Source organism: Cinclus cinclus, chromosome 1 (genome assembly GCF_963662255.1).
Source record: "Cinclus cinclus chromosome 1, bCinCin1.1, whole genome shotgun sequence".
NCBI lineage: Eukaryota > Metazoa > Chordata > Aves > Passeriformes > Cinclidae > Cinclus > Cinclus cinclus.
Window position 1 is genome coordinate 114574154 of NC_085046.1, and position 13344 is coordinate 114587497.

General features: G+C 37.4%; 1 protein-coding gene across 4 annotated transcripts in view; it reads right to left on the minus strand.

Moving 5' to 3' along the window:
- Nucleotides 1-1683: 1683 nt before the first annotated feature.
- Nucleotides 1684-13344, minus strand: part of NSMAF (neutral sphingomyelinase activation associated factor) — a 38323-nt gene continuing 26662 nt past the window's right edge. For 2 of the 4 annotated variants that reach the window (XM_062489186.1, XM_062489194.1), the window contains 12 exons: nucleotides 12649-12691; nucleotides 12024-12187; nucleotides 10499-10607; nucleotides 9066-9124; nucleotides 8540-8607; nucleotides 6880-6947; nucleotides 6525-6648; nucleotides 5703-5786; nucleotides 4543-4693; nucleotides 4046-4148; nucleotides 2956-3065; nucleotides 1684-2020 (listed from right to left, as the gene is read on the minus strand). In XM_062489186.1, the coding sequence (XP_062345170.1) occupies nucleotides 1926-2020; nucleotides 2956-3065; nucleotides 4046-4148; nucleotides 4543-4693; nucleotides 5703-5786; nucleotides 6525-6648; nucleotides 6880-6947; nucleotides 8540-8607; nucleotides 9066-9124; nucleotides 10499-10607; nucleotides 12024-12187; nucleotides 12649-12691 (1178 nt within the window). In that variant the 3' untranslated portion in view covers nucleotides 1684-1925. The other 2 variants (XM_062489207.1, XR_009933036.1) reach the window with 2 other exon arrangements.

Sequence of the window (13344 nt, forward strand, 5' to 3'; positions counted from 1 at the left end):
AAAAAGCTCTTGTTTTAAGGCAGCTATTAGCTCACATTGAAGAGTAACTTATGGTTAAATGCATATACATAAACTCATAGAAATTGCAAGGAAGTACCCAGTCATCTACAGGGTTAATGTGACTGTTTTTTCCCCTTTAAAAAGCTATGGTTGCTTTAGGCAATGAAAGAGTAGGTGAGGGCTGTTTTGTTAGCATGCTTTACAACAGAAGGCTGCACTCGAGCTAGGCATACTATGCATCCATGTTTAACTGAAAGGATATATTCTCTGAGGTAGTTTGACCCTGAAGCTTGTACCTCCTGAGTTCTGAGTTACTTCTATCTGGTTTAGCTCAGCAGGAGGCCCCCTAGTGAAAAAGGACAATCCAGAATTCACTCAAGCCATTTCCAGGCAAATGTAAAAAAATCATATTCTATCATCTTTGCCTACACACAGGTATGTTTGGGAAATACATGAATTTAAAGGTGAAGAAACCGGGCAGACACCAAACATTCTCCTGCAAGATTAAGACTGGTACAACAGCTGTGCATGGTATGGCTTAGGCTTTTGCAATACATGGCTTCACCACACTCACTGATTACATAAAAATACAGTTATCTACTAAGCCAAGGGTATAGTGCAGTTGAAATAAACACCATGTTGGTTTAATACCCTTACCTTACTGAAAAATACGCTCACACCCCAGCATAATAGAAGACTGGGGGAATGAGAGAACAGTGCCTCCCCATAAGCTGATTGTTTACAATACTAAGAAACAGCTGTGCCTTGGAAGAGGCATTGGGTGTCAAACCCAAGGCAGGATCTCTGACTGAACACAGTTTAGCAGAACACTTGCCTTGGACACAGTGCCAGGACACCTCAACATCAGCAGAAAAATAAATAAATCTTCAGTTGTACTCAGGCAGCATTACAAATGCAAATGCTTATTGCTGTAAATAAATCATTTAAATACTATTTCAAGGCTTTCACTGCAGAACAGCTCCTCCCAGGAAAAGATACCCTGAAGTCCTACAGAGAAAGTAATCCTTGTGCAACACTGCTTTGTTCCTGGGTTAAGACAGCTGGGGGATTGGATAAACCCAGGAACTGTAGCTCTATTTAAATGCCATTTTGAAATTCCATTCCAAAGGTGACTTGTGTTAAAGAAGGTTGAGAACACTAAACAGAACATGAAAATGCTGAAGATTACTAAGAGAAGGATAGTAATATAAATGAGGAATCGAAGGAATGATAGTCTTTTATGCTCCAACTTCAGGCACAGGATTAGGGTTAGTATTTATCCCAACACATGTATGTGTAGCTGCTCTGCTAGGAGATCAATTTTATGCTTCTTTTCAGACCAATACATTAGTGCTGGTTTTGAGTAGGAAAATTGCATGAGAGAATTTGTTCTTATTGTGCTCTATGTTTTTGCAACTAGCCACAGCTAAGGACTATCTAGGAGCCCAGACTGGGGACTCAGAACAGCAGGTGCCACAGTGTTTAAAGCAGTATTTACAATCACATACATCTTCCCTAAGAAGAAAGGTTGACTGCACATGACATAATAGCATTAAGCTCCACACACCCTAAAAGGCTTAAATTAAGAATGCAAATGATTCTTCTTTCAAAGCAGTTCAAACAGCAAGCTATGATACATTCCATGTAAATCAAACAATGACTGCAAGGTAAGAGCTCTTTAGTTACAGAAAAATAAGTCTTTAATTTCATATCAGATATCATTTTACACAAGCAATTTCAGTATGATAGTCCATGAAAAACAAATGCATACTCTATTGAAGTTAAGAGCTCTCAGTGAAGTCACCATAACATAGAAAGTTGTGGTTGAACAAAGCTTCCTATCTGGTTGAACTTTACCAGCCATCATTGCACACAGTTAAGTTCCTTTAAAAGGTTTGGTTTAAAATGACTGGAGGGAAAGGCACTTAGTATTGCAGTTTCCAGAACATGATTTGTTTGTCTTCCCCTCCTGTAATAACATTGTTGCACTGTTCATTCATCCACATGGATGTTACAGCACCTGGGAAACAAAATAACAGACAAGTAAATCCAAATGCAAATGAGCATGGTATTTGAGATGACAGAACAGATCTTTTTGAGAGAGTTTATAATAGTCTGATCATTGGATTACATTCACACTGTATACGGTAAGAGGAATTTCAGTAGGGTTCTAGGTAGCTGCTCTTATTCACAGTAATGATCTCATGCTCCATTGCCTCAGCTGACTTTTGGTACTAGAGGGACATCATTGCAGTACAGAATGCAGATGGCAACTAAGGAAAGCATTCCCAGAGTATGAGCTTTTTCGCTCTGCTGTTTAGAATTTTCATGTTAAAAGTGTATTCACACCTTGTAGCATATGCCTCAGAAGCCCACTTCTGAAAAGTCCCCAACTACAGAAAGATCTCTCCACAGGTAATGTTTCAGAGTAAAACTTACAGTAGGGAAGTTCAAAACAACTGTTCTTAGTTAAATAGCCTTAAAAACTTGACTTAACAAAACTTAGGTAGTTTTTCTCCACGCATCCAGGTTGCTGAGGTACTGAGACTATATAGATACATTTAATCAGCCTATAAATCCCTATCCAAAAGAAGTTTACTAGAGAACTTTTAATGTTGTTAGACTCAACCTGGACAGACAGTGGCAAAGGATACAGTGCCGTCTATACTATATTTGAGAGCCAAGAGGCAGAAAAATGTTGACTTTTGCAATGTTGTGTGAATTAGAAAAATTGAAAGTAATTTCCCTTTGGCCAGTCTTGCACAAAGCAATATTCTTCCATTCTTATCTGATTTCCTAGGAGGCTTACATGGACCTGTTTTTAATTCTGGTGTTTCAAGTAAAGCTGACATTAGGAACAGCCAGCTGGCTGAGCAGATGATTCAAACTTTTCAGTATGAGCTGGAAAATAGGAATCTCACATTCAGTTTGAGAATGAGAACAGTTCAGGCATACCTGTATGCCCTTTGATTCTTTCAGTAACTTTTCCTCCAAGAAGGTCCCAAATCAGTAATTCACCAGATTGAGATCCTGATAAGATGGTATTTCCATCCCATTTGAAGCACCTGCAAGTAAGTTTGAAATTAGTTCACGTCAAGCTTTTGCATGATGACCGACAGCCAAACATTTCCAAACTAGATCAAAAAAGAACTGGAAATAGAGATATGAAACAAAAGGAAACAACATTTTAACACAGTCTTACTGGAAAGATTGTTCCCAAATTATTTTAAAGAGTCATGACCCAAACTTGGTTCTGTTTCTGCCCTAGACCCAGCCAGGCCTTCCCCTGGCAGAATATGAAACACAATCCTGTAAAAGAGGGCCCAGTCACCTATGCATGTGTCTGATATCCCAGTGCTCTCATGAGCCATCACTTTCACTTCTGCCACTTCATATTCCTGAAACCATCACTTAAAAAGCAAAGACAACTTTCAGGTAAATAACTAGTGGAAATATATATGTGAACATGCCTACGTATTTATGTATACCCACAAAAAATGAACAAGTGTATTCTCTGTATAGCTGCTATATTTTTACTCCAGTAACTGAGTAAGCATTCCATCTGTTTATCTGATAAACCATAAATAACTGTATACTTTTCAGTTGGTTGAAAAAGGTGATCAGTCTTTGATTTTAAAAGCCAATTTTTTTTTAAGTCTATCAAAATAAAGAGAAAACTTTAAAACAAACCTTCCAAAACAAACCCCAAAAATCAGAATTACTGACAGAGATGACTCAAGTAAGAAAACTCAACTTGTTAGACATTTCAGTAGCTCAGCTGCTGGAAGAGCTGGTTTGCTACAGTTGTCACCATCTTTAAGGGACATCAAAGTTGTTGTTGAAAAATTATTTACTTAGAGAGCTGTTTGATTTTGCCCCAGTTGGGAAAGCTCGATCATAATGCACACAGTATGTTAGAATCTCAGTCTTTGCATTTTAAAAAGTGATTCAATGAAACAAAGTTCCCAGTATTACTGCCCTTCCCAGTCTGCTGTCACCAACCATCTCCACCTAGCTCCACAACCTGTATGTTCTCAGCATTTACCTCTGTGGCTCTTCAGCAGTCACAGAAGATACAACCATGCCAGTTTGTACATCTATTACTTTAAAACAACAGTCCTCCCCTGTGCTCAGTAGATGTCTGCTGTCTGTACAAAAGAAGGAAGCAAACAAAAGAAACAACAACAACAACAACAAAAAGCATGTTCAGACATTCAGTTCGAGTTACCAAAGCACTCTGTGATCAGCATGTTGGATGTGACACTGCCTGACCTACTTATCTATAAATAATTTACTGGAAATTAAGTCTCTAAGAAAGCAAAGATAAACAAGATTGGTTTAGAGTCTAGACCACTGGTCTACAGCCTAGCATGGCCTTGTGTACAATTAAATTCTTTACAGAGGACATGTGTGACAATACAAAACATCTAAACATCCCCCTTAAAGCAGTAATTCCAATAGGAAAGATATTACATGGTATCAAGAATAAGATTCCCCTTGAAACTCCCAACAGTGCATATTAAAAATTGAAATCAAACATACCAGGACTAAAAGCAGCATGAAACACAGTCCCAGAATGACGTGGCAACTGGTGCAGTATTGTTGCTGTAGTAACATCCCAAACACTAATGGTACCCTCTTTGGTTCCAGACGCCAGGATGGTATTTGCAGCGTTAAGGTCGATTGTATTTACCTAGGAACATAAACATCACATGATTTTTCCTAGTCTTTCATGTGAGCCATCTTGAGACAGGTTTTAAACATACACAAAACAAGCCCACTACCCCTAAGATGATATTTTATTTACAAAAAGTTTTGAATTTAATTCGAAACATCCTTAATTAAGCACTAGTATGAAAAATCCAAACTATAAAAAGAAAAAATAGGTCACTCTGAAGATATTTTAAAAAGCTTTTGCTTTGCAGAATCAGAAATGCTAAGTGACATTTCAGATTGCTTTTAGTACCAATACTCTCCATCTGACAGACTCTACCCTTAAGGGTAACATTTTCACTTTTAAAAAAACTTCCTACCCATCAGTTGTTTCCAATTCTCTTGTAAAGTTCTTAAATGTTACCAGAACTGTTTCAGTATTTGCCAACCTTGTGACCTATTAAAAAACCAACTCTTAGGAAGGTTTAGAACACAGTCATTCTAAATATTTTACTAGAGTGATGTCAGAGCCTATAAACAAAAGTATGCAGCTACACATTTAGGATTCATTGCACACAATGTGTTTGTATATTTACAGTGAAATTCACTGAGATATTTACCATGATAGCATGGTAAACAACTCAGGAGTTCTTTTTCATTTGCTTGCCTTACATTTAAGAGGAAGCTGTAACAGTCAAAACAGTTAAAAAGATTAATGTGTTTTCAAAATCAAAGAAGGAAACCAAAACCACTCAATCCTTCCTGCCCCGCACAGGAATTCTGTGCATACAAGCTGAGCAAGACAAATTAAGATATCTCTGTTTACACTGGTGTTTCAGTCCCAAGAAATGGACCTTTCAACCCAGGGAGCAGGGAGCACTGATGCAGAACCATCAGACAGTGAAAACCCCAAAACCAAACAAAAAGCCCCACCACACATTTCCCAAAATATACCCCTCAGCCCCTAACCCCATCTTTGTGCTTTACCACTACGTCATGATTAAAATATTCAATTTTCTTATTCTGAGATACTGTATCAACATACTTACACTAACATCATGTTCTAACTGTGCAAGCAGTTCAAAGTGGTGTTTTTTATTGCTCAAGGTCTCTCCAGGAACACAGTGCCACACCTACAACACAGATAGTTAGGTTTGTTCACAGAAGCAGTTATACAACCCCAGATGAGCTCCTTCAGTGCTAACTCTCACATTACAAGGAGGACTGCTCATGTCCACTGTGGACCTTGCCTACGTGGCAGAATACAGCAAGAAATGGCACCTGAACTCCTTTACCCTATACAGAGCCACATGGTGACCACAACTCTGCTGACTCCAGACAGCCTTCAGGGCCTACCTAAGAATGGGTATATCACTGCACTAAATGTGTACTTACCAAAGAAATCATACACAGTAGGCTTTGGGAAATTATTTCCTGTCTCTAGCTTCCAAATTATCTTTCCACCTAACTGTAGGCATGCTCTTTAGATTAACAAGTTTCTGGTCCTCTTAGCTGAAGAATGTAAACTACAAAATTATTAAACATTTTAGAAGTCTATTCCACCCAGGAAACAGAATCACCGAAGTCACAAAATATTCCAGTTCCTCCAACAAAATACAGTTTGTCTTCAGAATCCTCATTTTTTACAGTAAGTTAGAATGAATTAAATTTCTTTAAAAATAACACTTTAGCTTTGAAACATTTGAGCTAAATCTAAATGAAGAATAAACTCTAGAAATAAATTTACTGTGCTACTACCCAGGTCATTACTCTAGTACAATAGGTACATCCACCCCAAAGCATTTGGCTGGATGAATATCACAGTGTTGACTATAAATAGTTATGCAACTGTAACAATCCCATCTACAAACCTTCACAGTGGAATCCCAAGATGCAGAAAACAAGCGCCCATCACGCCAACAGATCTTGCTGACTGCATCATCATGGCCCAATAGGACGTCCTGCTGTCTTCCAAATGCAATTGAATAAAAATATCTAACAAAGAATCATTATAAAAGTATTACACTTTGTAAAACTTAAGGGGTTTTTTCCCTAAATAAAGTAACTTTGTTTCTGTAGTTTCTAACAGAAATCTAGGGGAGGAAAAATAGAAATATAGACACTGTGTTTTAAAAATGATTTTCTGTATCCCTGTCTAAAACCATAAACATAACAACCAAGGCACTCCATGCAATTCAGTAAAGTCAGTAGGGAATAAATACACACATATGATTGTCCCATGAAGAACTTATGACAGTGGTATCTCCTGGTAAGATTAGACAAGATGACAAAGCCTGTAAGAAAAAAAAAAAGTAATACTCAATTTCTTACCCCAAATCCAATTCAAGTACATTAACATGCTTTTGGAGAACAAGAAGCATTTCAATCTTCTGTAAAGATAACATGCAGATGTTATATGAATACTGATCAAGAAAAACCTTAGAGGCTGGACACTGAATATCAAGAATATTTAGTCTCTGTTAAATAAAGGTAGCAGAAACATTCAGAAATACATGCAGAACTGATAGATCTTTCCAAACTGGTATTTCAAGTACATAGTATGTAATTCCTCACTCAGAATTAACTGGGTCAGCTCTTCATCTTGTAAACTGCTGTCAATTCTAGACACAAATAGCTAACAGAAACTAAAAATGCAGATTCTCTTAATGTTTATTCTCCCTCACAGGTACTTATCAGCTCAGGTCTTTCAAAGAACAAATATAACTGTCTAATTCCTACTACTCTCAAGAAACATTATTCACAGATACCTGCTCAGTTACATTACCATCACTAGAAACAGCAAGTTAAAAACCACCAATCAACCCAGTGCTTCTACCTGCTGGTCATGTTTTAGGTCTGTTTCAAAACCAGTAACCTGCTGGACTGCAAACACCCCTACTCCTAGCATTGCTGTAAGTGTTTAGATCAGCACTAAAACTACAGGGGAGAATAAAAGTATATAAGGCCTGTTCATGAAAAACAGACTTTTGACTTAGGAGTCAAAGAGCTGCCTTTTCACAGTGCCAAGTGATGTTCCCAAGTTTCCCTTTGCTGAAGCATTAGGAATTGATGTATCTAGGTTCACCTGCTAGTGTGTCCCATGGCAGACCATACGGTCTTGATCCCTCAACTTACTTGGGGACCAGTCAGAGCATGCTATGGCATCTTTCTGGGGAACACTTCTGGCGTTCCTGTTCCCCCTAGAGATGATGGTAGAGAGAAAACTGATGTATCTTGGTGTCTTGCACCAATAGAAGACTGGATAAGACAACTGGGAGTGTATCTTTCTAACCATGCCTGGCCACAGTGCTCATGCACAGAAAATAAAATTCAGAATCCCTTTCCCAGTACTTTTAGGAGCAGGAGAAAAATGTTGTTCACAAGTTGCTGAGATCATTGCACATGGAAGAAGGATGACTCATTCTCACCCAGCACAGATTCCACTCCCTGTGCTTGGTTTTCCTCTGCTGGCTGACTCACAGGCTTCAAACACTTGGGTGCAGTAAGGCAGTGCTGGATGCGACCACGTGGGTGGAATTTAAGCTTTGCAATTCTGTGGCAAATGGCAGTTCAAGGTTGCTCAGGAGGACACCCCTGCTCATGCCAGACTATCTCTGTCTACCCACAAGCTCTTCCCTGGATAGCAGGGCAACTCAGAACAGAGCCAGTGTAAACCTGTAATGCTCCTTCCCCATGTTTGCAGAATGTGCTCAGTCTTTCTGGTGGCTTGAGAGAGTCTCAATTCACTCTGCTAAATTATTCACACAAAATACAAGTGAATAGGCAGGGGAAAGAAAAGAGGCATTGATGGATGCTAAGAGCCATCTCACTGAGCAGCTTTCAGAAGACTCCCAGTCATCTTGTTCTTATTTTGACAGCAGCTTACCATGTTTGAAAAGGACACACTTCTCTGGATGGTTTTTGAGTCTTTGGAAAACATCTTCAAAGTTGAATCTGGAGATAAGGGACAAAATATAAGATAAAAGGACTATTTTATATTCTAGAAGCCAATAATTTTGCTCCTGCTTGATTATCTTATTATAAAAAGCAGACACACGTTTCTCATAGTCTCTGAGAAACTCTTTGTAAGGCTTGCGACTTGGGCCTGGAACTATCCTGTTTTGTACCAGTTACAGATGGACTACTCATGGTCATCAAACTCTAAGAGAACTCTGATATCTAAATGTACAAACTTCCATTATTATCCATTAGTATTATTACAGAAATTATCTTCCAAACCTAGATAATATTAAAGTGTTTGAGTCAAAATCATCTAAAACCAAGCAAATTCATATAGTTAAGCTATTTAATTACATCAGATTCATATTTCAGTTTCATGCCATTTTGTTAAAAGAAACCCATTAACCTGAATTTACACTGAAGGTTGTGGTAAATACCTGTGCAATACTTACCCTGGGACGTAGTGAAAACAGAAGACCCATTGCAAGTCACTGCTATTCCAGTAATTGCCCTGTTTAATACAAGCAAGCTTGTGGGTGACTTCATATGTTTTGAAACTTAACCACCATACTGAAAATAGACTACTGTTGAAATCTGTTATTTGAGGTCTGTAAGAGTTAAGACATTCAAGGAGATTAAAAACACAGTGTGTTGTTATCTGCCTAAAGACAAAAATATACCTTGACATAATATGTGAAACACCAGGACAGGGTTCCCACAGTGTTCTGTCAGAACTCCATCTTCATCAGAAAGGACTTGCCCGCATGAGAGGATAAATGGTTTCACATTTAGTTTTTCCAATACTGGATTAGCTACAAACAGTCAGGAAGCTGCCTACAAGCAGATACTGAATACCTCAAGTGTCAGGAAATGGAACTTGCACATTTTTTTCTCCTTTAATTTGACACTGGCAAAGTCACTCTAGGTAGAAATTTAGACAAAGCTTATGTCAGGGAATTAGGGAGCACAGAGCATCCTGCACAGCCAAAATTCTGTTACACAGCTCTGTGTCTGATTATTTCTCATCAGTCTTCTGAAAAAAAAACAAAACAAAACAACAAAAAAATAATTAAATGAATCAGAAGCTGAAACTTGAGTCTCTTTTCAGGATCAGGATTTCTCTAATGCTAACAATCTGGCAACTGATTTCTGCCTGCAAATATCACCTTGTTTTAGGGACATGATAATGTCTTCCTAGATTGGATTACAGTCACCAAGAAAGTAGCTGGACTCAAGGTGGCAGTAAGAAATCCTCCTAACCAGCCCAGTCACTAGGACAAGAGATAGGGCCAAAGGAAAATATGTTATTTAAAATATAGCTGATATTGTTCATTATTAGGTATTTTCAAAGTTCACCTGAGAAGTGCCCCCTACTGACTCCTGACTCCCTAGAAATCGATCAGAACAGTAGTTTAGTATCTGGATTAACTGAACACCTATAGCTGGAGACTTGGCAAACTGCTCACACAGCAGCAGCTTGAACTGTACAGTGGAATGACTTAAGTGTTTAACCTTTCAAATCTGATGGGATGAAGTTGTGTCCTCCTCGCGTTATAAAAAAAAAAAATAAAAAATAAATGAAGTCTTTATCTGGCTGCTGTTATCAATTTTAGAGAAGAGTAATCAATAGCTGCTTCAGGTAGTAAAGTGATAATAAACTTATACAGATCTAGAGTTAAGGAAAAACAACAGCAAAAATCAAGTGACAAATACCTTCTCTGGATTCATAACCCATCATATACTCAAGTTATCTTGCATAATCAAATCACTAAGTGATCTCACAAAGAAAAGTCTTTACCATAAACTCTAACCCATCATTCAGATTGACACACAGATCCCACCCCAATTCAGTGGAAGAATTTTGACTGAAAAGAATAGTACCTACTCTTTGTGAATTTTATATTGCTTATCTAATTTTAGTTTGGCAATATTGTTCCAGGCAAGTGTTATACTTTCTTCTGTCAAATCTTCAAATGATTCTTCATTTGGAGAAACTGCAATGAAATGCCACAATAAAGTTCCATCACAAACAGAAAACATAGGTAGCTGACGTAAATATGAAATTACATAAATCATGCAGAGCTTCAGGAATAAGATCCTTAGACTAATGCACAGAGTGACAAGATCACTAACTTTTCCCCAAATCTCTTGCTGAATTTGCACAGGTTTACACAGTCAAAAATAGGATTTTTCTCACCAAATTAGTGCTTTTGAACAGCAGACTTTACAGAATGCAATTCAAAAATGGAAAACAAACAAACAAAAAAAAAACCAACTAAAAACTCTACAGCAATGTTTTGATGTCCTTTGAAATGTCAAGGCCTTTCCATACAGAAAAGAACTAGAAAAGCCATTTACTGCTACAATTAAGTATATGCTTTTATCATTCTATTGCATTCTGTTAAGAGAATCGCAACATCATTTGACTGTTACAAAAGTTAAGGGATGAAAAATGCAAACAAAACTGAGACAATTAGATGTCAATTATAGAAAGGTCAAACCCAAGAGAAACTGTTGATGTGTGAGTTAACGACTTAGGCAGCAAATCCATTTAATACACATGACCATTGCTATCACCACATAAAAAGCCCCTCTTGCCATTGGATGTTACAGGTTGCCATGCTAAGTGGCACTTATTGTCACTGCTCTGCTTAAACGTGAAAACCATGAAATGATACGTGAATTGAAGACAATCAAATGAGAATAATCTTTCCAAGTGATAAGTGGGTTGAATCTTCAGGCCAATTTACAGATAAATCACTATATACATTATGAAGACAATAGCATCTTAGCTTTAGAGAAGTGGTTTAAGTCCTGCCTTGAACTGAAACCTGTGAGGGCATTACAATCCTTTTCTAGAAGGAAGTTATTCAATTAACTCTGTCCCTACAGTATGTAGTAGCATAGGGGGAACATTTTTTACTTTCAGATTTTCATTCCAGTCATGGAAAATAAAAAAAAAAATCAGATGCTTAATTTAAGTTCTTAGGGTTTACTTTGATCAAGTTAATTAACAGATTACCCCTAAGACATTCCTGTTAAAAAACCAAACAAATTTGCATCATTTAGAATGCTTGCAGATATGGTGATTGAAACTGCTGTCACATCAGCTTGAATTTAAATTGTCAGGAAAGGCCAGGCATGACAGTCCTCTGAAAGCTTCAGAAGCAGAGGTTGAATTGTCCCAGAAAAGACCACTGGAACAAAAGGCAAAATACAGGGCAACACATGTATTTTCAAACTTGAAACTGGTCTAGCTCTGTTTATCTCTAAGATTTAGTTCATAGATTTATCTTGAGCTGGCTTATAGGGAAAGTAGCCAAGACAGCTGTAAAATGAGATCCTCTGGGAGAAAGATACGATTCAAAATTACAAATCCTTCACATTGTTAGTTTATATTAAACATTTACCTGGAGACTCAGCTATGGAAACGCTGTGACTAGATGATCGAGACAAGCTTTTCAATTTCTGAATTTTCCTTTGAGGATGAGGGGTTGTAAACAATTGTTTTGGCGTCTGTCCAAACTCCAGGATTTGTGTCAGCAGAGCTACTTTTTCATTGGGGTCCATAATACTTTACAAAGCAAGATATATAATTAAGCCAAGGATGCAAGTACTTTTTTTCCCTCCCCTTTCCCGAAAGCATGGAACTGCATGCTCAGTTACTACATCACTACAGGCCATCACACATTCTTACAGAACTGATTCACTGCAGATTTACAATCTTACAACAGCTTCATAACTTTTTTATGTAAAATAACAATATTTTCAATGACTGAAAAAATAAAACAATTTCACAAAAGCCAGACTGAAGAAATGCTTAAGTAACACTCTCTCAATGCAAGCTAAAACTGAGAACATGATGCTGGCTCTCTGCATATTTTATTTTATATTTTATACTGGGAGTATAAAATGGAAGAGCAACACCATTCATGTACGTTCATGGACCCTTTCACGGCCAGCAGAGAACTTGGAGAGATACTGAGAAACTTGGCTAAGTGCTTTAACAAAAACATTCAGATTCTTGTTAATTACCTGTTTAAATCCACTCCTCCTTCATAAGTTAATGGGTGAAACACTGGAAAAAAAAGTTTATTTGTACAATGTAGATATACAAGGCTCATTTTCTTCGTCTTCCTATAAACAGAGCTGCATTTTCTACTCACAAATAAGTTATTTCAGCAGGGATTAGAGTTTGATGTCTTACATTTTAATATTGTTTTTTTTTTTTACCTGAACAGGCTTAGGATTTCCAAGAGATTTTCAGAAAGTTTCAGAAGGAATCAGTACTTTCATAAAGGAAGAATTGCTTACTCAGGCTTTATTAAATAACTACCCCCAGTAAAAAATAAATACACAAATAAATAAGCAAGCAAGCACAGTTGCATAACTGACTCTCTGGTTAATTTTCAGACAGGGAACAGAAAATAATAAAGAATGATCAGAAAGATCTGTGTATTCACCTTTTCAGGTGAATTGCCATGACGCAAATGACTTTGAGGCCTCTGCTTAAGAATATTTACTTTGACCTAAGTTCATTCATACACAGATCCCTTCTGCCTCTCTTATCTACTTAAATATCTGCAATTCATTATGCTAATAAAAATCCATACTGCAGCAGAAGCAGCACATCATGGATAAAAAGTGCTCTCATTAGTGCTTTCCTTTGAGAGGTAAAAATATAGGTGCCATAATTTATGTGCTGATTTACTGTATTTGAAGTCTGTGGTA